This window comes from Salmo salar, chromosome 19, assembly GCF_965601325.2.
Source record: "Salmo salar chromosome 19, fSalSal1, whole genome shotgun sequence".
NCBI classification, from domain to species: domain Eukaryota; kingdom Metazoa; phylum Chordata; class Actinopteri; order Salmoniformes; family Salmonidae; genus Salmo; species Salmo salar.
Window position 1 is genome coordinate 20,295,280 of NC_138309.1, and position 23,439 is coordinate 20,318,718.

Below are 23,439 nucleotides of genomic sequence, written 5' to 3' on the forward strand. Positions count from 1 at the left end.
GCAACAATTCACAAGCATGTACTGTTTATTTTCTCATCTGTAGGCTACATTCATTACATTTTAGCTTCAGTACAAAGCACAGAGTTGCTATATCAGCATGTCTTCAACATTAGCCTATCAAAAATGAACAATTAACCCCCTCATATGAATAGAAAAGTACAGTAGGCCTACCTTACAACATTACAAAAAAGCAGGCTTCATTTTTATCAATATCATGCGAGTTCACTGTGATTAACTGTTTTATATGGAAACCCACCCCCTCCAAACAAAAATGCCTCATGATTTGTCAAAGTGGACAATTAGTCTGTTCTCAGTCTGATTTCCACAGCTGCCGGTAGCCTAGAGAAGCTTCAGTTTGAATAGATGGAGTCTTATTAAGCATGCTGTTTTTTCTTCAATTCCTTAATAAAAAGAAATCTTGTATTCCTATATTTACCCTTTAGAAAGAAGTGCTCAGCCTTGCTCATTACAGACCATAGGTCCCTTAAGTCATTCCAGTAAGGCTGTTCGGTTTGTAAACTTTCCTGGACTTGGGTGTATTCTTTATTCACATAATTTTTTTCCCATTTCAGCATATATGATATCACAAAATGTTTCATACCACACATCTAATTCATGTTTGGGCTCCTGAAATCCTTGCGGAGTTTCGATGAGTTCTAACAGAGCTCTGCATGCTATTTCAGAACATGGAAAGTAATTTGGCACATTCATTTTAATTCATTTAGGCCTATGCGGAGTATGTATATTTTGCCCAGAATAATACAGTAATACCTGGTTGAGAAAGTTCATGGCCAACAGAAAAGGTCATAAATAAAAGAGAATGAACAGAAAGTAAACTCTTTTTTCTCTTTCAATTAAGTCAAAACATCCTCATTCTTCAATATCTGTAGCCGACTGTATTTTTACAAAAAGTGTAAGTGTGAAGAGGTTCTTGATGTGTTTGTTTGTGTGTTTGTTTGTTTGTTAAGGAGTGTGCCTTTGGGAAGGAGAAAAAGGGAAAGCCCACTTTGTAAGGAGAGCATCGCATCACTTGTTACTTCTTTCCTGTGCTTTCTCATCTTTCTATTCTAGTTAGGCTCACATCTATATATTTTCTGACAGCACAAACCCCCCCATCCCACCTCTCTTCCTTCTTACCATGCTTTAGTTGGGTTTTGGCTATTCCACATCTCCGTTCCAAGTAAGTAAGATGGCGCCGACAGATATGGCAGCTCTGCTTCTAGCTCCTTAGCAACTTTGCAGTATTTAGTTTTTTGGGGTTATTTCTTACATTATTAGCCCAGATTTTTGTGGGTGTTATTACATACAGTCGGAAATAACTTTTTGATATCAGAGCGGCGGTAGCTCGCCAGCAATTCGACCAGGCGCCCGAATTGGATCCTTTGTTTGTACCCCCCCGGGCAATTGAACTTATTCCAGAGGCTGCCGGCGGAGAAGAGGTATTCAAAGGGGACTTCTAGTCCGATTCAGGAGGCGTGCACACCATCAATTGCTTTCGAGTATATTACTCGCTAATGTTCAGTCTCTGGATAATAAAGTAGATGAGCTCAGGGCGAGGATCTCCTTCCAAAGAGACATCAGGGATTGTAACATACTGTTTCAAACATGGCTCCCTTGGGATATACTGTCCCCATTCATCCATCTGGGTTCTCAGTACATCGCGCAGACAGGAATAAAGAACTCTCCGGGAAGAAGAAAGGCGGGGGTGTGTGCGTTTCATGATTAACCACTCATGGTGTGATTGTGATAACATACAGAAACTCAAGTTATTTTGTTCACCCGACCTAGAATACCTCACAATCAAATGCCAACAGTATTACCTCCCAAGATAATTATCTTCGGTTATATTCATAGATGTGTATATTCCCCCTCAAGCCAATACCACGATGGCCCTTAAAGAACTACACTGGACTTTATGCAAACTGGAAACTACATATCCTGAGGTTGCATTTATTGTAGCTGGGGATTATTAACAAAGCGAATTTGAGGAAAACACTACTGTTCTACCAACACATTGACTATAGTACTCGTACTGGTAAAACATTGGACCATTGCTACTCAACTTTTAGAAAATCTGATCACAACTCCATTTTGCTCCACCCTTCATATAGGCAGCAACTCAAACAGGATGTACCCGTGCTAAGGTCTATTCAACGCTGGTCTGACCATTCGGAATCCATGCTTCAAGATTATTTTGATCACGCGGACTGGGATATGTTCCGGGTAGCCTCTGATAATAACATAGACGAATACACGGGTACGGTGACTGAGTTCATCAGGAAGTGTATAGGGGATGTTGTACCCACTGTGACTATTAAAACCTACCCAAACCAGAAACCGTGGATAGATGGCAGCATTCGTGCAAAACTGAAAGTGCGAACCACCGCATTTAACCATCGCAAGGTGACTGGGAACATGGCCGAATACAAAACAGTGTAGTTATTCCCTCCGTATGGCAATCAAACAGGCAAAACATCAGTACAAAGTGGAGTCGCAATTCAACGGCTCAAACACAAGACGTATGTGGTAGGGTCTACAGACAATCAGACAAAGGGAAAACCAGCCACGTTGCTGACACCGACGTCTTGCTTCCGGACAAGCTAAACACCTTCGCCCGCTTTGAGGATAACACAGTGCCACCGACACAGCCCGCTACCAAGGACTGTGGGCTCTCCTTCTCTGTGGCTGACGTAAGACAATTAAGCGTGTTAACCCTCGCAAAGCTGCCAGCCCAGACGGCATCCCTAGCCACGTCCTCAGAGCATGTGCAGACCAGCTGGCTGGAGTGTTTACGGACGTATTCAATCTTTCTCTATCCCAGTCTGCTTTCCCCACTTGCTTCAAGATGTCCACCATTGTTCCTGTACCCAAGAAAGCAAAGGTAACTGAACTAAATTACTATCGCCCCGTAGCACTTCTGTCATCATGAAGTGCTTTGAGAGGCTAGTTAAGGATCATATCACCGCTACCTTACCTGACATCCTAGACCCACTTCAATTTGCTTACCGCCCCAATAGATCCACAGACGAGAAGGTGGAAAGCTTCAAGTTCCTCGGCCTACACACCACTCTACCTCACGGACAGAGTGGTGAAGAAGGCGCAACAGCGCCTCTTCAACCTCAGGAAGCTGAAGAAATTTGTATTGGCCGCTAAAACCCTCACAAACCTTTACAGATGCACCTGTCAGGCTGTATCACCGCCTAGTATGGCAACTGCAGACTGCACCAACCTCTGGAGAGTCCTGCAGTTGCGGGTGGTGCAGTCTGCCCAACCCATGACCAGGGGCAAACTACCTGCCCTCCAGGACACCTACAGCGCCCGATGTCACAGGAAGGCCAAAAAGATCATCAAGGACATCAACCACCCGAGCCACGGCCTGTTCACCTCGCTATCATCCAGACGGCGAGGTCAGTACAGGTGCATCAAAGCTGGGACCGAGAGACTGAAAAACAGCTTCTATCTTAAGGCCATCAGACTGTTAAATAGCAATCACTAGCCGGCTTCCACCCGGTTACGCAACCCTGCACCTTAGAGGCTGCTGTCCCATATACATAGACTTGGAATCACTGGCCACTTTAATGTTTAAATAATGTTTACATACTGCTTTACTCATCTCATATGTATATACTGTATTCTGCTGTATTTTTGTCAATGCCACTCCTACATTGCTCAATCTAATATTTATAAATTTCTTAATTCCATTTTACTTTTAGATTTGTGTGTATTGTTGTGAATTGTTAGATATCACTGCACTGTTGGAGCTAGGAACACAAGCATTTTGGTACACCTGCAATAACATCTGCTAAATATGTGTATGTGACCAGTAAAATTAGATTTGATTTGAAATGGCATCCTATTCCCTAGTGCACTACTTTTGACCAGAGCCCTATAGCGAAATTAAAGGGTAGGTAAAGGTTTATTGTGGAACACAGTAAGATGACGAACACACACTTCCTTCTCCGTAACCCTCTGGGGATGTCTCATCCAAAAGTTGTCTCCCAAATAGCACCCTATTTCCTTTACAGTGCACTACTTTTGACCAGGGACCATAGGGCTCTGCTAAAAACTAGTGCCCTATACTGTATGGAAATAGGGTGCCATTTGGGACACATCCAGAGAGCTGAGACAGGAACACTACACGGTCACAAGCGCTTCTATCTGACCTCTAACACAGAGGTGACAGTGACATCACCTAGGCCCGGTGACAGACGGGGCCAAATATGTCTGTAGACTTCCATAGAGTGATCATTCTGAAGGAGCCACCATGGACAGAGAGGTATTCATTTCCTGTGTTGGAGAGAAAGGCAGGATGCTGTAAACCAGCCAATCACCTTTGACCTGGCGTAGCTGTTGACGAGGCTGTGAGTGTATATGTAATTTCCATAACACTACCAGGGTTCTGTCACAGCTACACACGCGCTCGCTCCCACACACACGGCTTTGTGTGTGTGTAGCTGTGACAGAACCCTGGTAGTGTTATGGAAATGACATATACACTCACAGCCTCGTCAACAGCTACGCCAGGTCAAAGGTGATTGGCTGGTTTACAGCATAGTGCCTTTCTCCTCCACTCTGTTCAACACAGGAAAACTCTGTCCACGGTGGCTCCTTCCGACAGAATTATCACTCTACGGAAGCCTACAGCCATATTTGGCCTGAGAATGTTATAAAAAAAAATCACATACAGAGATCGGCATGAACTGATCCGATTTTATCACAAAGTAGCCAGAATATCCTGTCTTTACTACTGTAACAATTAAAGGTAGGCTCAGCGATATGACTTAGATGCAGAAAGGAAACGGCATAGAGGGTCAATTTCTGCAACAACTAAGAGCGTTAAAGCGCAAGGCTCAACTTCTCAGCTGTTTTGGTCCCCTGGCTACCATGCTGTAACAGCGTGATGCAAACCAATGCACATGCACAGATGCTGTGTGTGCCTGTGTGAGAGCGAAGTCTTGCATCTCGCTCATCCCAATATCTGCGGTGCTTCTCGTGGTAATGTCATTTAGGTGAATCTACATTTAAGCAACATTTTGCTTAATTAACAAATTAGCTGAATGGAATCCTTGCTAGTTTTTTGGGGGAAATCTGAACGCTGACAAACACACAAACACTTTTTTTCCATTGAGATGGATATTGATTGATCCACATCCCTATTTAGAGCCAAGCGGCTAGATCGTAATTGGAATTGATTTCTTTCATTGATCTGTTCAGGACAGGTGCCAGCAAACGTCATACGGTGGTGTGCTTCTGTTCCTGTGTGTCCACTCTGCGTGGCGCTGAATACCATGGGCTTGCATCCCAAATGGAACCCTATTTCATATGTGGTGCACTACTTTGGATGCAAAGTATATTGAAAGCAGCTGGTTCCACACACGTGTGGTTCCTGAGTTAAGGAAGAAATTAACATCCCATCCCATGGGTAGCATCGTGTATAAAAAGGCCCAGTTGCCCATTATTTTGGCTACCATGTCTAGAAGAAATCATCAAATACGACACTTTATGTTGGTGTTTACTTTATTTGGGCAGTTACCTGTATGTGTGCTGTATATAGGGAATAGGGTGCCATTTGGGACACTCAGTATGTTCTGCCCTCCCCCACTGCACTCCCCCCCACACCTCTGTGTCTGTCCTGTAAGAGTTAAAGCTGAAGAACTCTGTCCTCCTTTCTTCCTCCCCATGCGGTCACTACCTCCTTGTCCCTCCCTCCCTCCATCTGCTCTGGGATGAAACAAGTAGTTCTGCAAACACTGATTTTAATTTCCCCCCTGACCGACCCTGCGCTCCTCAGAGAGACAGCAGAGATCCTGCTCTACACACACACACACACACACACACACACACACACACACACACACACACACACACACACACACACACACGCACACACAGACACTCCCCCCACGTCCTGGACGAATCCCTAACCTCCACGGGAGAAAGTAGTGTTTAGTACGCATGTAGGAAAAGGCAATCGAGCACAGATGCATCTTGAGTGCACTCACGACACAAACAAATATAGAGTTATCTGATTCCTTCCCGCTTGGTGGATATGTAGAATGCAGCTCTGTGTTTTGATATTGAAATGGCATGTGCTGTAAGATCGGTTTTAGTGTAGATAATTCCCAATACCTAGTGTACACACTCATACTAAATACCACACAGGTCCTAATATAATTGAGGCTCTGGTACCACAGACACTCAGAGAGCTTTAGCTGTGAGGTGTTGTAGAGGAGAGTACCGTGATTATGGAAAGGTGGCTGGGAACATGCTCGCTGGACATGGCACCCCTCCCCCCGCATCCTGCCCATATCTAGCAGAGATCCAGAGCTTTCATCCTTTCTAAGACCTGGGGGAGGTTGGCCTGGCCTCTATTGGGCCGGCTGCTGCTGTTGTCCCCCCCCCCCCTTCCCTCTCCCCCTGACCCTCCATTCCAGACCCCCCTCCGTCCTCCACCCGTCCTCCTCCAGCCTATGTTCCAACTGGCATCCTATTCCCTATATAGTGCACTACTTTTGACCAGACAATATAAGTGCACTATGTATGGGATAAGGTGGTACTTAGGATGCAGCTCTTATCTTTCAGCCCCAGATGAGCACTCTCACCTACAGGCGGGATTACATGTCTCTCACCAGGCCTGTCTCTTTGTGTGGTTGCTGTACGGCTCTCTCCCTGTAAGTCCTCCTGCTGTTTGAAGGTTCTGTTTGTTCTAGCTCTGCGTGAAGCACCAGGTTTTCTTGATAGATTTTTTTTTTTTTAACTACGAAAAGAAGCAGAGAATCAAGAGAAGCCTCCTCTCTCTTTATTCCACTGACTGAGACAAGACCAGCACTGCTCCATCTGCATCATCTAATCTTAGTCATTGTGAACTAAAAGGAAAAGCTGATCCAAAGTCAGCACTCCTACTCTGAGACGCTCCATACACACTACCCCTATTTATCAGTTGTCTTGTGGAAGTGGATGAAGATAGAATTAACACAATTCAGTTCATTTCATTCTCTGTAATTTCTTGTACTGTTTGTTCTTGTTTATTCAGGACATCTGCCTTGGGACAGAGCCATGACCAGTCTGGAGCCAAACAGAAGACTGGACTCCACACTCTGACTGAAACCTTCAAGCACAAAGTAAGTAGGGCCAAAACCATAATACGATCAAGGGCCAAAACAGTGGAGAGAGCGAGAGGAAATGCATGCTCCTAGACCACAACATTGTGCTTGATATGCTCGTTCTTAACTGGGTTGTCATTACAACAAATTATAGGCCTATGTTCCCACATGTCAACCAATCAGGGAGACATCAGGTCAGTGGCCGGTCTGTGTATTGTTTGGGCGACTGGCTGCTCTCCCTATCTGGCTGTGTCTCAAACGACACCCTATTCCCTATATTGCAATACTTTTGACCAGGGCTCATTTGGAGCTCATTGGGGACTCAGCCTCAGTCTATCTGTCTGCAGCACAACCATGCTTACATGACCCATTGACCACTGGGCCTTATCCATCCACCATCCATCTGATCCACCCGGCCTCCTCAGCACATTCCATTCCACGCGGATGGATACGTCAAGTGAACCAGTCCGACTAGAGCACTGCCTTGGCCCTACCGTAACCCTGGCGACCTGGCTGTTAACGTAAACACCAGGTCTGACCTTTCACCTCTCGGCCTTACCTACTTATCTGGGTAACCCTGGGAAGGTCTGGCCCGGACGACATAGCCACAGTTTCCTGGTATTTCTGTCTCGCTTTCTGTTTATCAGTCTGTCTCTCTCACTCTCTATATATTCCTCTACTGCCAGGGAAGCCCTGTCCATCTGTCCTCAGCCCATCCCTCACCCCTGAACCCTGGTAGATTTTGAAGCCTTGCACTAGATTAAGTGTCTCCGTTTGTGACCTCATGTTCCCTTTGAGACTTGGGTAGAGACGTCTCTACGGGGAAAGACAAGGAATATGATGCTGATGTAGAAAGCTTGTTAAATACAAAAGTAGTATATTGAGGTTAATTCATACAGTATAAACACATTATCAGATACAAATAAATGGATTGCTGGCAAATTTGTTTTATGTTAAGAGCCTCTGCTCATACTCATGTTGCTAACCTGCCCTGTATTAACATTGATCTCATCCTTGTATGTGTGCTCACGTAATCAAAATGCCCTCCAAAGGAATGACAACAGCAGAAACAACAACAACGAAGCTGTCTAATATGAGGCCATGTTGGGAGGAGCAGTCAGAAATCTGTGGGGTGGGATTCATGTTGGTAAAACCCCTCCTGCTTTCTCGCTCCAGTTAACCCCACCAGCTTGCCTCTGGGCCGAGCCCGTGTTTATGTCTGCTGCTGCTCAATGCTGTGCTCATGTCATTATCATCCAACGCAGGTGTGCAGGGGAGACCCACCTAATGCACTACTATATCACCACCCCCTAATTCACAATACACCACCCCCTAATTCACAATACACCACCCCCTAATTCACAATACACTACCCCCTGATTCACCACTACACCACCCCCTAATTTACAATACACCACCTCCTAATTCACAATACACTACCCCCTGATTCACCACTACACCACCCCCTAATTTACAATACACTACCCCAGATTCACCACTACACCGCCATACTAATACCCCCTACCATGAACTGAGAGAGAGGACGATTTGTTACAGGGGTTTACTACCTATTCACTATCTTTCTCTCTCTCCCTCTGTTTTCTCTTTTTTCTATTTCTTTCTTGCTTGCGCTCTCTTTCTTTCTCATCATCTGCGTAGCTATAATGTGATTGACACTGGGGACCTCAACAGTGAGGCCCCTCCCCTCAGGGCAGGTCGACATGTGGCTAATGGGGGGAGGAGGGATGGTTTTTGGCATCCTCATTCTGCAGATAGGGACGCACACTGGGGAGAGAGGGAGAGAGAGAGGAACAGGGTGCGGTGCAAGACATAGAAGGCAGAGGGGAGAGATGGAAGGAGGCAGTTCTTGTATTTAGATTTGGATCTTGAATTTGTGGTTTAAACACACTGACTGGACAACAGGATGTAGCTAGCCTGAGGTTATAGTCTTCATCAGAACCACTCCAGTCCTGTCTGTCTGTCCCACCAGTGTACTTCCTGTGGCAGCCCTGGGCCTGGTCTGGAAGATCATCTGATGGGTTTTCTTAAAGCAGCACACACATCCTCTGGAGACTAGGGTTGTGTCTCAAATAGCACCCTATTCCTTATATAGTGCACTACTTTTGACTAAGGTTCATAGCACTGAGGCACAAAAGAACTGGCGACTGCGTCCAAGATGTCCGACCGTTGTTTTCAATGTAATCTACTTTCATGCATTGTCTATATCCGGGTTACATCCGGTTTACACTTCACATGCGCACTTTAAAATGTCGTCTTCGGCTGTGAGTGATGGGGGGGAAAAATCGTCCTCAGCGACAATTCTTTGAATAATTCAATGGATGTTTTGTGCACAAAGATGACTAAATTGTCTTATTAGGAATTTTCGAATCTGACTTCTCTATGTTGCCGTCTACGGAAATTGTCTTTCTGGACCGGACGTCAGTTAAACTGCAGTACCGAAGCAAGACTGTAGGAGCAGTCGAAACCGTGCTTCTAGACCAGAACCCTGGCCCCTTGGTCCATAGGACTCTGGTCAAAAGTAGTGCACTATGTAGGGTGTCATTTGGCATGCACTCTTAGGAGCGTAGCTGCAGCTAGTCCTCAGTTCTAACACAGCAGCTGAAGTGGTGTTCCACTGCTATCAATTCTGATCAACTCAGAACACTTAGTGTCTACTCATTTTATTCTCCCTCATTCTCCGTTCCATCTCGTCGTTGTCTTTGGGTCGCAAGACTGAGTGAGAACAATCTATCCTGTGAGAAGTCATCAGTCTGATTCAAGCAGACAGCAGGCCCACACGCTGCCTGTGGTTGGTTGCTTGGCTTCGTCTCGGCAGCATAGCTTTCATAGTTCTATAAGGAGTTTTCGGGAGGGAAGGTGTGAGGCCCCACTCTCCTTTCTGGGGGGGGGGGGGGGGGGGGGGGTAGGCTTGGTGTCAACAGACATCTTTGCTTTGTGCCAAACTGAGGGAGAGGGAATGGGGGAGAGTAAAGGTGTGAGTCTATATCGTGCCCCCCTTTATACACTCCCTCCCTTTATTCCCTCCCTTTCTCTTTTGGGGTTCAACTGTAAACTCAGAGTTGATGGGAGGAAGGTTAGCCTGCCACTGTCAAAATCACACGAACACACACACACACACACACACACACACACACAGACACCATTTGAATCCCACCGCACTACTCTACTGAACGCCCGGCCAAACTCGCAGTTGAATTGGAATCGACTATCCAAACAGAGAGGGAATATTTTCAGTTGCATGGAGTTAAGATGCTGTGTGGACACTGTATACATATTCTGCTCTCACTCAGAAATACTTCCAGGTGTTGAACAATGTGCTTTTGACTCTCGTTTCCCTTTTGAAATGAAAGCAACCTTTTGGTTCAGCCCATGTCCTTTTAAAGCCGATAGAATGGTTGGGTGTAGGTTACGTGAGAGAAATGATACTGTGAAATGTTTCCCTTTTTATTTAAATCTAGAGCCTGGTGGTTATTCTGAATGTGGCTGGTATCTTGCACAGAACTTGGACACATCAAACCACGATAAGGCTGGTATTGGTATTGAAAGTTTGATACATTTTTGGGGGGAAATTCAACTCCTGTCAAAATCATTAGTTTACAATCACGTCCAGTCGAAACATTCCGCTGTAATCTTTCTTTTTAAGCGGGTATGTGGATATTTGTTATACTGAAATGGAACTACAGTACAGATGTCAAAAAGCTCAGATAAAGTTCATTCACCTTTTATTAAATAGTATTAACCATTTACCTGGACACCACTTAAAGCTTGTTCAACCCTTTCTTGGGATTTTTATCTTCGACGTCCAGAATTACAAGCCTACTTTAAAATCATAATCCCTGGTGTTGTACTGTGAAATATCATTACTCAGTATGGGACATTAGGGTCTGAGAATGAGGGGCTTTGTCAGTAAGGCTGTTTTAGCCCCACAGCCAGGCTTTACTAATGCTGGTCAGGAGAGAATGAGGAGTGAACAACACACACACACACACACACACACACACACACACACACACACACACACACACACACACACCACACAGAGAGAGTAACCCCTCTTAATGTGGTGGTAAAGCTCCTGCCTGTCTTGCCCTAGGGCAGCTTTCACACTCTACTGACTGATCCGTCCAGGAAGTACAGGGGGGAGGCGGGGGCTACAGGGAGGGTGGTGGGGGGTACAGGGAGCACCCCCACCGAGCCACAATGGTAACCAGGCTGCACGCTGGGCCCAAATCAAAGGGGGCACTCCATCTGTTCCTGGGGGTAGATTGTGTGTGTGTGGGGGGGGGGGGGGGCTCAGTGTGCGTGTGTGCAGCAGGAACCACAGGATAATAGTTATTGTGGAAGCCTTAGACATGTTTGTGTAAGTGACAATGTCTGCCTGCCTCTGTCTGTCTCTCAACTCAGGATTGTATCCCAATAGCACCCTATTCCCTAAATAGTGCACTACTTTTGACCAGAGCCCTATGGAACCTGGTCAAAAGTAGTGGGCCATATAGGGAATAGGGTGCCATTTGGGATTGCAGCCTGTGTCTCATCTAGACTATGAACCGCTGTGTAACGACCCCATTAACAACACTAAGGTCAACCCTCCTGCTGAGAACATAATAATTGGAGACTGTGACCAAAAATGCTACAATGTTATGTTGGGGAATACTTCTCTAACTTGACTGTTGTTGTTGTATTGACAGACTGAGACAGGTCTAGGTCTAGACCTCCATGCCAGGCCAGATGATGAAGAGCCTCCAGTTCAGAAGCATCGCCCCCAAGGCCCCAGCAGCAGTGGTTCCCTCCCCAGCCGCCATCCTGTCCTGCCAACACCCCTCTGCCCTCCCGGAGGCAGCCTCCACAGCCTCCACAGCCGTCAGCCCCAAGTCTATCCTGGTCCCGGCCCAGAACTATGCCCTGATGCAGGTGGCAGGGCAGGAGGGTACTTTCTCTCTGGTGGCCCTGCCACCCTCCGTATCCCCTCAGTCGCCACAGCAGCAACAACAGCAGCAGCAACAACCAATCCAGAAGAACCTGAAGCTGCCCATCCCCAGGTACCAGCCAATGAAGACCAAGAACACCCCGGAGAAGGTCAAATCAGCCACGCCCACCGCTGGCAGCGCCAGGGGGGTGAAGACACCCACCAAGGTTGCCTTGACAACCCGGGACCATCGGTCAATAGCAGCCGTAAAGAAGAAGATGTTGTTGGCTGAGCCCAAGGAGGAGCCATCAGAACAGGTCACACTGATCGCCTCCTCAGCCTCCTCTGAGCTCTCCGCCCTCACAGCCCTGCTCCCAGACAACGCCATGCTCTACTCTGGCTCTCCGCTGGAGCGAATAGCAGTGGTGGACACCACCCCCGACCACCGGTCCACTCCTGCCCACGCCCCCGGCCTTGTCACCAGCATGCTGCAGAAACTCCACTACCCATCTGGTGGCATTACTAAAAGTTCCCCGATCGAACCATCACAGGAGGAGAGCAGCGGTAAGGTTGCTATCAGGCCGTGCCAACCCAAGCCTGTAGCCCAACAGCCCCATCCACAGCCAGCTAGTAACAGCATCACTGTCCTCTCTCCAGCCATCTTCAGCAAAGCTGTCCAGATCATCCCCTCCCCAACCAAGGGCAAGCTGCCCATCCTTCCCTACTCCAAGATGAAAAGCACCCTCATACCCACCGCCAAACTCAACCTCAATGCCATGTCCCCCAAGAAGGCTTTCCCTAGCCAGCCCGACCTCTCCCCTTATCCCTCTGATCCCCAATCCAAGACCCCGGAGACTGCTGAGGCCCTATGTCAGAACCACATGCCAAACTCCCTACTGCAGAGCCAGCCTCAGGCCAAGACCACAGGCACCCTGTCGCTGCTGGGAACGCTACAGATCCAGAAACCATCAGGCAAGAAGAGGGGGAGGAAGAGGAAGACAATGGAGGACATTCTGGCCTTTGAGGCGAGGAAGAAGAGGTCCTTGTCATTCTTTCGGAGGAGGGTGCCAGAGAAGCCTTCTCTCTCAGCCGTCATCTCCTCCCCGCAGTCTAAACAGCAGAGGGAGGTGGACATCTCTAAGAAGTACCGCAGCATCAGACCCAAGCCTCACCACATGCTGCTGATGGAGACTGTACCCCAGCTGGTCAGCCTGCCCTCCCTCACCTCCTCTGACAGCCTGGATTCAGAGCTCCTCGTGGGGCATCAGCTCTCTGCCGAGGTCCTGGAGTCCGGTCCTCCCCAGCCCCAGCCAGCCTCTACCCCGCTATACCTGAAAGGGGGCCCTTCACAGAGGGTTTACCTGGGCAGTAGCCAGCCCCTCCACCGCTGCCCTACCTGCAGCCGCTGCTTCCAGTTCAAACACCACCTCCAGAGCCATATGAACAGTCACACCAACAGCAGGCCTTACTTGTGTCCTGTGTGTCGTAAGGCCTATGCTCACTCTGGCTCCCTCAGCACCCACATGAAGCTGCATCACTCTGACGGGAGACCGCGGCGGACGCTTCGCTGTGACTTCTGTGAGAAGGCGTTTGGCTACGTGGGTGTGTACTTCGGCCATTTGAGGGAGGTGCATAAGGTCATCCTGACCGTGGAGCCATCCGTCAGCCAGCATGAAGACGACGTGCCTGTGGAGGGGTGGGTACCTAAATATTCAGCATTATTAACAGTACCTACATGCTGTTATGAATTGAAAACCAGTCAACATGTGGAGAAATGCTAGATGCAAAAAATAAGGTGATCACCTTAATAGAACTTTAACAGACGTAGACAGACATATGGGAAGACAGCCATGTTCCTCTTAAGAGGTTCGCAGAGAATCTCACCCCCTCCAGCGGGGAGAGCAAACCTAAATACTCCTTATCTGTTGGTTGTCTCGTCCTTCCCTGTCCTGAGTCAAAACATTCAATCAAGGCTGAGACCTAGAGGTTGAATAGACTATACATTTGAAATGTCTTAATTGCTTAAGGACACCCATGGGTGATTTTTATTTTGTGGCTCAAGGGCCCAGATCTCAGTTACTAAGACCTGCTTTATGGTGACCTCTGGCCTTAGAGAGGGTACTTGGAGGCCAAATTCCAATAGGGAATAATCAGCAGAATATCTTAACAATATCGGTATATTTATCTCATCAATAGAACTCTTTGAGTCTTGATGTTTGGTCACTGTGACCATTGAATGTCTTAGAACAGTGGTTCCCAAACGTTTTATAGTTCCGTACCTCTTCAAACATTCAACCTCCAGCTGCGTACTCCCTCTAGCACCAGGGTCAGCGCACTCTCAAATGTTGTTTTTTGCCATCATTGTAAGCCTGCCACACACACACTATACGATACATTCATTACATTTATAACTTAAGAATGAGTGAGTTTTTGTCACAACCCAGCTCGTGGGAAGTGACAAAGAGCTCTTATAGGACCAGGGCACAAATAATAATATAATAATAATCAAGAATTTTGCTCTTTATTTAGCCATCTTACATATAAAACATTATTTGTTCATCGAAAATTGTGAATACCTCACCACAGGTTTATGAGACGGATGTGCTTGAAAATATGCACATAACTCTGCAATGTTGGCTTGTATTGGAGAGAGTTTCAGTCTTAAATCATTTTCCACACACAGTCTGTGCCTGTATTTAGTTTTCATGCTAGTGAGGGCCGAGAATCCACTCCCACATCCATTTGAAGTCGGAAGTTTACATACACTTAGGTTGGAGTCATTTAAAACTCATTTTTCAACCACTACACAGATTTCTTGTTAACAATCTATAGTTTTGGCAAGTTGGTTAGGACATCTACTTTGTGCATGACACAAGTAATTTTTCCAACAATTGTTTACAGATTATTTGACTTATAATTCACTGTATCACAATTCCAGTGGGTCAGAAGTTTACATACACTAAGTTGACTGTGCCTTTAAACAGCTTGGAAAAGTCCAGAAAATGATGTCATGGTTTTAGAAGATTCTGATCTAAAGCAATGAGATAATTTGAGTCAATTGGAGGTGTACCTGTGAATTTATTTCAAGGCCTACCTTCAAACCCAGTGCCTCTTTGCTTGACATAATGGGAAAATCAAAAGAAATCAGCCAAAAAATTGTAGACCTCCACAAGTCTGGTTCATCCTTGGGAGCAATTTCCAAACGCCTGAAGGTACCGTGTTCATCTGTACAAACAATAGTATGCAAGTATAAACACCATGGGACCACGCAGCCATCATACCGCTCAGGAAGGAGACGTGTTCTGTCTCCTAGAGATGAACGTACTTTGGTGCGAAAAGTGCAACTCAATCCCAGAACAACAGCAAAGGACCTTGTGAAGATGCTGGAGGAAACATGTACAAAAGTATCTAAACCCCTACAACTCATCCAGAACGCCGCAGCCCGTCTGGTGTTCAACCTTCCCAAGTTCTCTCACGTCACCCCGCTCCTCCACACACTCCACTGGCTTCCAGTTGAAGCTCGCATCTGCTACAAGACCATGGTGCTTGCCTACGGAGCTGTGAGGGGAACGGCACCTCCGTACCTTCAGGCTCTGAACAGGCACTGCGTTCATCCCCCTCTGGCCTGCTGGCCCCCCTACCTCTGCGGAAGCACAGTTCCCGCTCAGCCCAGTCAAAACTGTTCGCTGCCCTGGCACCCCAATGGTGGAACAAGCTCCCTCACGACGCCAGGACAGCGGCGTCAATCACCACCTTCCGTAGACACCTGAAACCCCACCTCTTTAAGGAATACCTGGGATAAGATATAGTAATCCTTCTAACCCCCCCCCCCAAAAAGAAATATATAGATGTACTATTGTAAAGTGGTTGTTCCACTGGATATCATAAGGTGAATGCACCAATTTGTAAGTCGCTCTGGATAAGAGCGTCTGCTAAATGACGTAAATGTCTATCCACAGTAAAACAAGTCCTATATCGACATAACCTGAAAGGCAGCTGAGCAAGGAAGAAGCAAAGCCAGACTACGGTTTGCAACTGCACATAAATCATACTTTTTGGAGAAATCTCCTCTGGTCTGATGAAACAAAAATAGAACTGTTTGGCCATAATGACCATTGTTATGTTTGGAGGAAAAAGGGGGACGCTTGCAAGCTGAAGAACACCATCCCAACCGTGAAGCACGGGGGTGGCAGCATCTGACCATGTTCTGTTTTAATATCCACCCTGCACAGCCAGAAGAGGACTGGCCACCCCTCATAGCCTGGTTCCTCTCTAGGTTTCTTCCTAGGTTTTTGGCCTTTCTAGGGAGTTTTTCCTAGGGAGTTTTTCCTAGCCACCGTGCTTCTTTCACATGCTTTGCTTGCTGTTTGGGGTTTTAGGCTGGGTTTCTGTACAGCACTTTGAGAATATCAGCTGATGTACGAAGGGCTATATAAAAATAAATTTGATTTGATTTGATTTTGATTTGATCATGTTGTGGGGGTGCTTTGCTGCAGGAGGGACTGGTGCACTTCACAAAATAGATGGCATCATGAGGCAAGAAAATTATGTGGATATATTGAAGCAACATCTCAAGACATCAGTCAGGAAGTTAAAGCTTTTGTTGCAAATGGGTCTTCCAAATGGACAATGACCCCAAGCATACTTCCAAAGTTGTGGCAAAATGGCTTAAGGACAACAAAGTCAAGGTATTGGAGTGGCCATCACAAAGCCCTGACCTCAATCCTATAGAAAATTTGTGGGCAGAACTGAAAAAGTGTGTGCGAGCAAGGAGGCCTACAAACCTGACTCAGTTACACCAGCTCTGTCAGGAGGTATGGGACAAAATTCACCCAACTTATTGTGGAAAGCTTGTGGAAGGCTACCCGAAACGTTTGAGCCAAGTTAAACAATTTAAAGGAAATGCTACCAAATATTGAATGAGTGTATGTAAACTTCTAACGCACTGGGAATGTGATGAAAGAAATAAAATCTGAAATAAATCATTCTCTCTGACATTTCACATTCTTAAAATAAAGTGGTGATCCTAACTGACCTAAAATGGAATTTTTACTGGGATTAAATGTTAGGAAATGTGAAAAACTAAGTTTAAATGTATTTGGCTAAGGTGTTTGTAAACTTCTGACTTCAACTGTAGGTATGTGGTTGCAAAGGGCATCAGTGTCTTAACAGCACGATTTGCCAGGGCAAGATACTCTGAGTGCAGTTCAATCCAGAAATCTGGCTGTGGCTTCTGATTGAAATTACATTTTCTCAGAACCGCTTGTTGCCATTTCGATGAGGCTCTCTTGTTCAGATATCGGTAAGTGGACTGGAGGCAGGTCATGAAGGGGATAACGAATCCAGTTATTTGTGTTATCCATTTCGGGAAAGTACCTACGTAATTGTGCACCAAACTCACTCAGGTGCTTCGCTATATCACATTTGACATTGTCCGTAAGCTTGTTCATTTGCACCCAAAAATCATACAATGATGGAAAGACCTGTGTGTTGTCCTTGTTAATGCAGACAGAAAAAGCTTCAACTTATTAATCATAACCTCAGTTTTGTCCCGCACATTGAATATAGTTGTGGAGAGTCCCTGTAATCCTAGATTCAGATCATTCAGGCGAGAAAAAACATCACTTGTCTGACCGCTTGCATGATGACGAGTTTCTCACACGACTGGCCTATCTGGGTGAAAATTATAGTCTGTAAAGAAAACTTTAAGCTCGTCTCTCAAGTCAAAAAAACTTGTCAATACTTTGCCTCTTGATAACCAGCGCACTTCTGTATGTTGTAAAAGCGTTACATGGTTGCTGCCCATATTGCATAGTGCAGAAAATACATGAGAGTTCAGGGGCCTTGCTTTAACAAAGTTAACCATTTTCTCTGTCGTGTCCAAAACGTCTTTCAAGCTGTCAGGCATTCCTTTGGCAGCAAGAGCCTCTTGGTGGATGCTGCAGTGTACCCAAGTAGCGTCGGGAGCAACTACTTGCACGCGCGTTACCACTCCACTGTGTCTCCCCGTCATGGCTTTTGCGCCATCAGTATATATACCAACACATCTTGACCACCAAAGTCCATTTGATGTCACAAAGCTGTCCAGTATGTTAAAAATATCCTCTCCTGTTGTCCTGGTTTCCAGTGGTTTGCAGAAGAGGATGTATTTCTTAATTGACCCCCCATAAACGTAATGGACATATACCAGGAGCTGTGCCAGGCCCACCACGTCTGACTCATCCAGCTGTAACGCATAGAATTCACTGGCTTGTATGCGAAGCAGTAATTGTTTCAAAACATCTCCTGCCATGTCACTGATGTGTCGTGAAAGTGTTGTTTGATGAAGGCGTTGTCTGTATAGTTTTTTTGGCCTTTTCCCCCAGCATTTTCCCAGCCATATCCACGGCAGCAGGAAGAATTAAGTCCTCCACAGTAGTAACGGGCTTGCCTGTCCTAGCCACTCGGTAGCTCACCATATAAGGTGTTTCTAGCCCCTTCTTATTAATGGTATCTGTTGTTTTTATACGTCTTACTACTCAAGTCGTCTTAATTCTCGCTCCAAAAACTCCCATGGCTTATAGGTTTCATCGAGTTGTGAGATAGTACCTTTGCACATATAACACACTGTGGCTGAGGGAAGACACTACTCCAAATATAAGTGAACCCCAACTCAATGTAGTTCTCATCATATTTGCACCTCTTCAATTGTCCAACATCCCTCTCTGTTGTTCGGTGCTTTCCCAGGTAAGGGGGCAGTAGCTCTTCGGCTGCATCAGATTCACAACTGTCAGTGTTCATGCTACAGTAGCTGGGCTAACAACAAATGTAGAATTACTGATGCTAGCATTGGATGTGGTCTTGGAAGCAGAACAACTTGTACCGTCGACAGGTGCAGGTGTAGTACTGCTGGTAGTAGCAGTACTACCAGTAGAGCTGGTATGTGTCTGACGCAGGCCTTACTTTTCTTTTAACCATTTAACCATTTTCGAGCCAACGGAATAAGCAGCAGCTATGTTTGGCTACATACGGACCGTTAGTGGAATTCCCGCGATAGAGTAACTGTTAATTATTTGACTAGGCTACCTGTATTTGACATTGTTGTTATTTTGCTGAACACTAGATGGTTTCATTTTATTTTTGGCAGTGAAACGAGGTTTCTCAGGGGGGGAGAAAAAAAAACTGACCCAAATGTATTGTTGGAAAATATAAATGGACTGTTTGAAAATGTGAAGAAATACCCCAGTTTGGGAATACCTGTCTTAGAATATTGTTAGCTTCTCAGCACATCAAAATAGAACATTCTGGCCCTTCACTTGTCATAAAACACCAGTTCTTCCTCCCATCATGTCTCTCCATGTTGTTCGTGTCTCCAGGGCCATGTCTCCAGACCCGGGGGACGAGCAGGGCCAGGAGGAGCGAGAGGACCCGGTGGAGCTCCAGATCAAGTGTAGCCGCTGTCAGGCCATCACCCCCACCTTCGCCGACATGAAGCTACACCTGCTCTATGTGCATGGGGAGGAGGTCCAGGTGCGCCTGCGGGACGGGGCTGGGGGGGTGGGAAGGTCACTGCGGGGGGGCCGGGAGGCAGAGGATGAGCTGGTGAAACACGCCGCCCACTACTGGCGCCAGCTCAATGAGAAGAGGAACCTAGTCCGGTGTGGGAGCTGTGATGAAGAGTTCTTCTCCTTCTCCAAGCTGAAGCGTCATATCCTCTCCCACCACAAGGGGGGACCGGAGGATGATGGAGAGGGGGAGCCGACTGGCCCCTCAGCCCGGGGAGGGAGAGGGGTCCTGAGGCAGGGATTGGTGTTTAACTGTGTGCTGTGCAGCCAGGTCCTGGACAGTAAAGAGGAGCTGATGGAGCATTGGAGGGGCCACCACCACTGTGAGGAGACCCAGGTACTCTGGGAGGCCCTCGGCTCCTACTCGGGGGAAAGGGGGATGGACTCGCCCGACCACAGCACATGTTAACATGGCACTGGACACGTTCCAGGTCATCTCTGTTGCAGTCACGCTGCACATCTCAGAATATTGACTTTACTTATTCCTTCTAGCCTGTAAGGAAGCGAATTGCCAGAACAGTGCATTTAAAAGATTGATATATCATATCAATGTGGTTTCTGAGATGTTAAACACTTCTCCAGGCGTTGTGAGATCTTATAATCGGGGCAGGCTGACTACAATAAATATGACCTTGAACCTTGAATTGTGTCTGTCTGAGCCGATCATGCTCTGTGGGCTGCTCTCAAACACACCCAGTTAGTCCAGTACATTTCCAGCAACTATGGTGGCTGGGTAACCACTAACCAGGCAAGTACAGCTCACCTCAGTATGGTGAAAGGGTATTAGTCCATACAGAGATCAGCACAGGTTAGTTAGTTAGAGAATCTACTTGATACATTACAAATTATTATTTGGGTATTTTGTGGACTGCACTGTTTTTGTTTTGTGTTGATTTTGTGTTTGTTTTTACTATGTTTTAATATTTTTGTTTAATAAAATGGAAAGGATTGGGTTGTTTTGTATTGCATATGTACTATATATACAGTACCAGCAAAATGTTTAGACACACTTACTCATTCAATGGTTTTTCTTTATTTTGACTATTTTCTACATTGTAGAATAATAGTGAATACATCAAAACTATGAAATAACACATGGAATCATGTAGTAACCAAAAAAGTGTTAAACAAATCAAAATATATTTTATATTCTTTAAAGTAGCTACCATTTGCCTTGATGACAGCTTTGCACACTCTTGGCATTCTCAACCAACTTCATGAGGTAGTCACCTGGAATGCATTTCAATTAACAGGTGTGCCTTGTCAAAAGTTCATTTGTGGAATATCTTCTTCTGACAAGGTACACCTGTTAATTGAAATGCATTCCAGGTGACTACCTCATGAAGCTGGTTGAGAGAATGCCAAGAGTGTGCCTAGCTGGCAAAGGGTGGCTACTTTGAAGAATCTCAAATAAAAAATATATTTTTATTTGTTTAACACTTTTTTTTTTTGGTTACTACATGACTCCATATGTGTTATTTCATAGTTTTGATGTCTTCACTATTATTCTACAATGCAGAAAATAGTCAAAATAAAGAAAATACCTTGAATGAGTAGGCGTGTTCACACTTGACTGATCCTGTGTATGTATATCTGTTTGTTAAAACTATGTGAATAAACATAATACTGTTAGAAACACAGGCATATTGTACCTAAAATCTATTGGCCTTGAAAACAGTCATCCCATCTATGGTAAATTATTGACTGAAGTCTGAAGTCTAGGTTGTGGCTTTAGGGACAAAACTTTCCAATTCAACTAGCTATTTTGACCTAGAGAGGAAAACTTCTCAGTACACCAACACCTGACTGAAACGTCTGAGGCCTTCTGAAAAATTATAGTCTCGAGATCTACCCGTACATCTGGCTAATAACCAACATCGACATTTAAACAGATTATATATTATTTTATACACTGAGTGTACAAACATTAAGGACGCCTTCTTAATATTGAATTGCATCCCCTTGTCCTCAGAACAGCCTCAATTCGTCGGGGCATGGACTACAAGGTGTCGAAAGCGTTCCACAGGGATGCTGGCCCATGTTGACTCCAATGCTTCCCAAAGTTGTATCAAGTTGGCTGGATGTCCTGGATGTCCACATTCACCCTCTTAATGACACACACCACAGAATCCATGTCTCACTTGTCTCAAGGCTTGAAGTGGATTTAACATCAATAAGGGATCATAGCTTTCATCTGGATTCACCTGGCTAGTCTGTATATTTTTGTTTGTGTACTCCGTGGTAATGGAAAGGGTGAATGATTGATAACCACTGACAAAACTAGATCTATTCGTTACTATTACATTATGAAGAAGTTATGAAAGCATTGAACTAATGCTGCTAGCTATTATTCAGTATAAACCTGTGGAATTGAGGCACCTGAGGTCTGTGATTAAAACATTTAAACATGTTATAGAGACTGAAGTAAACTTGTATGCATGTTTTATGCCTATTTGTGATTGGAAACCCAGCAGAAAAACCTGTTTTCTCTTCTGTTTGCTTCTTACAAATGAGGAATGTTCAGTGTTGTTTCCTGGTTGGGATAGTACATTGTAAAGGGGTAGTAGATGTGGTTTAAACATTTGTCAGACTGTGTAACCTTTTTCATACAACAAAAAAATCACAGGGTAAGTTAAGTGAATGTACCTTGAATGTTTCAAAACCCTACCAAATTCTCTCTCTATATATGTATTGAATATAGACTTCTATAGATTAGATTATAGATTATATATAGCCATGTATAAATACAGTATATTGAGAATATATATTTGCATAGAATATATAGTGAATATTCTGCTTTGTTCCAATGGAGGAAACGAACTAGAAAGGATTTTGTTATCAAACCGGCAACTTAAGCTGAGTATAGCTCTCCTTGCTTGTCTGACACAAACCAGGGTGCATTCCAAATGACACTGTATTCCCTATATACTGAAGTGCACTACTTTTAACCATGACCCCCAGTGCCCTCTTCAAAAGTAGTGCACTATGTAGGGAATGGGGTGCCATTTGGGACACATATCAGGAAGAAGTAACAATGAGAAAGAACTCACCTCCCTTAGTGAGACTAGGCTAGACTTGCAGCACGTACAAATCAATGGTGTGAAAAGTAATCACATAGCTAATATGTCTTTCACAAAATGGTGACTGTGTTGACTGGCTGAAAGTGTTTGATTGTGGCTGTTTGTGAACCTAAAAACCTTACCTTTCTCAGAATAAAACAGATATATGCTTTTTTGAATATGACAAGGACTGTGTGATGAATCTAACAAGATAACAAATAAATGCATATTTATTTCTAGTAACAATATGTTTTCCCTGCTCAGGTAACTGTAAAACCAACCCTGTTGTACGTAACAATAAAGTTGGAGGATGAATCCATGCTCATGTTGTTTATTTTCCTTCATATGTCTCGTTGTGCCCCTCCATTCTAGCAGATAACCCCATCATAGACCGAGAGAATGTGGGAGGTGTGTGCGTGCGTATCCATCAAAAGATGCTTGGAATGGGATTAATTGACTGTGCAGTGAGGGGTCTAGTGGTGGGAGGAGTGTTTGTGTCTGGACCATGTTAAGTGGAGTTGCCAGGGGGTTATCAAGCGCCTACATATGCCTTACCTCAATACCTTCACGGTGAAGTACCCTCCCATCTGTCTGACAGAGGGTAACGTCCAATCTCCCCATGATTGGATGAGTGTGTGTCGGGGAGGGGAATATGTTGGAATGGCTGTATTATGAATCTGAGAAAGGTATGGTCACATAAACATGTAACCTTGGTAATCTCTTTGATTTTATCTTGCCCACTTCCCACACTATCATCTAACTACTAAGAATAACATGTCTTGCTACATCAAACCATCACCCATTGG

The 23,439-nt window shown here is 45.3% G+C and overlaps 1 protein-coding gene across 1 annotated transcript in view; it reads left to right on the forward strand.

The window, feature by feature from the left end:
* LOC106578558 (zinc finger protein 438) overlaps positions 1-22,952 on the forward strand; it is a 92,392-nt gene extending 69,440 nt beyond the window's left edge. Inside the window, exons 3-5 of the mRNA XM_014157536.3 lie at positions 7,034-7,121; positions 11,813-13,726; positions 19,386-22,952. Of these exons, the coding sequence (XP_014013011.2) occupies positions 11,841-13,726; positions 19,386-19,983 (2,484 nt within the window). The 5' untranslated portion in view covers positions 7,034-7,121; positions 11,813-11,840 and the 3' untranslated portion in view covers positions 19,984-22,952. The remainder of the gene's footprint in view (positions 1-7,033; positions 7,122-11,812; positions 13,727-19,385) is intronic.
* Positions 22,953-23,439: the final 487 nt, after the last annotated feature.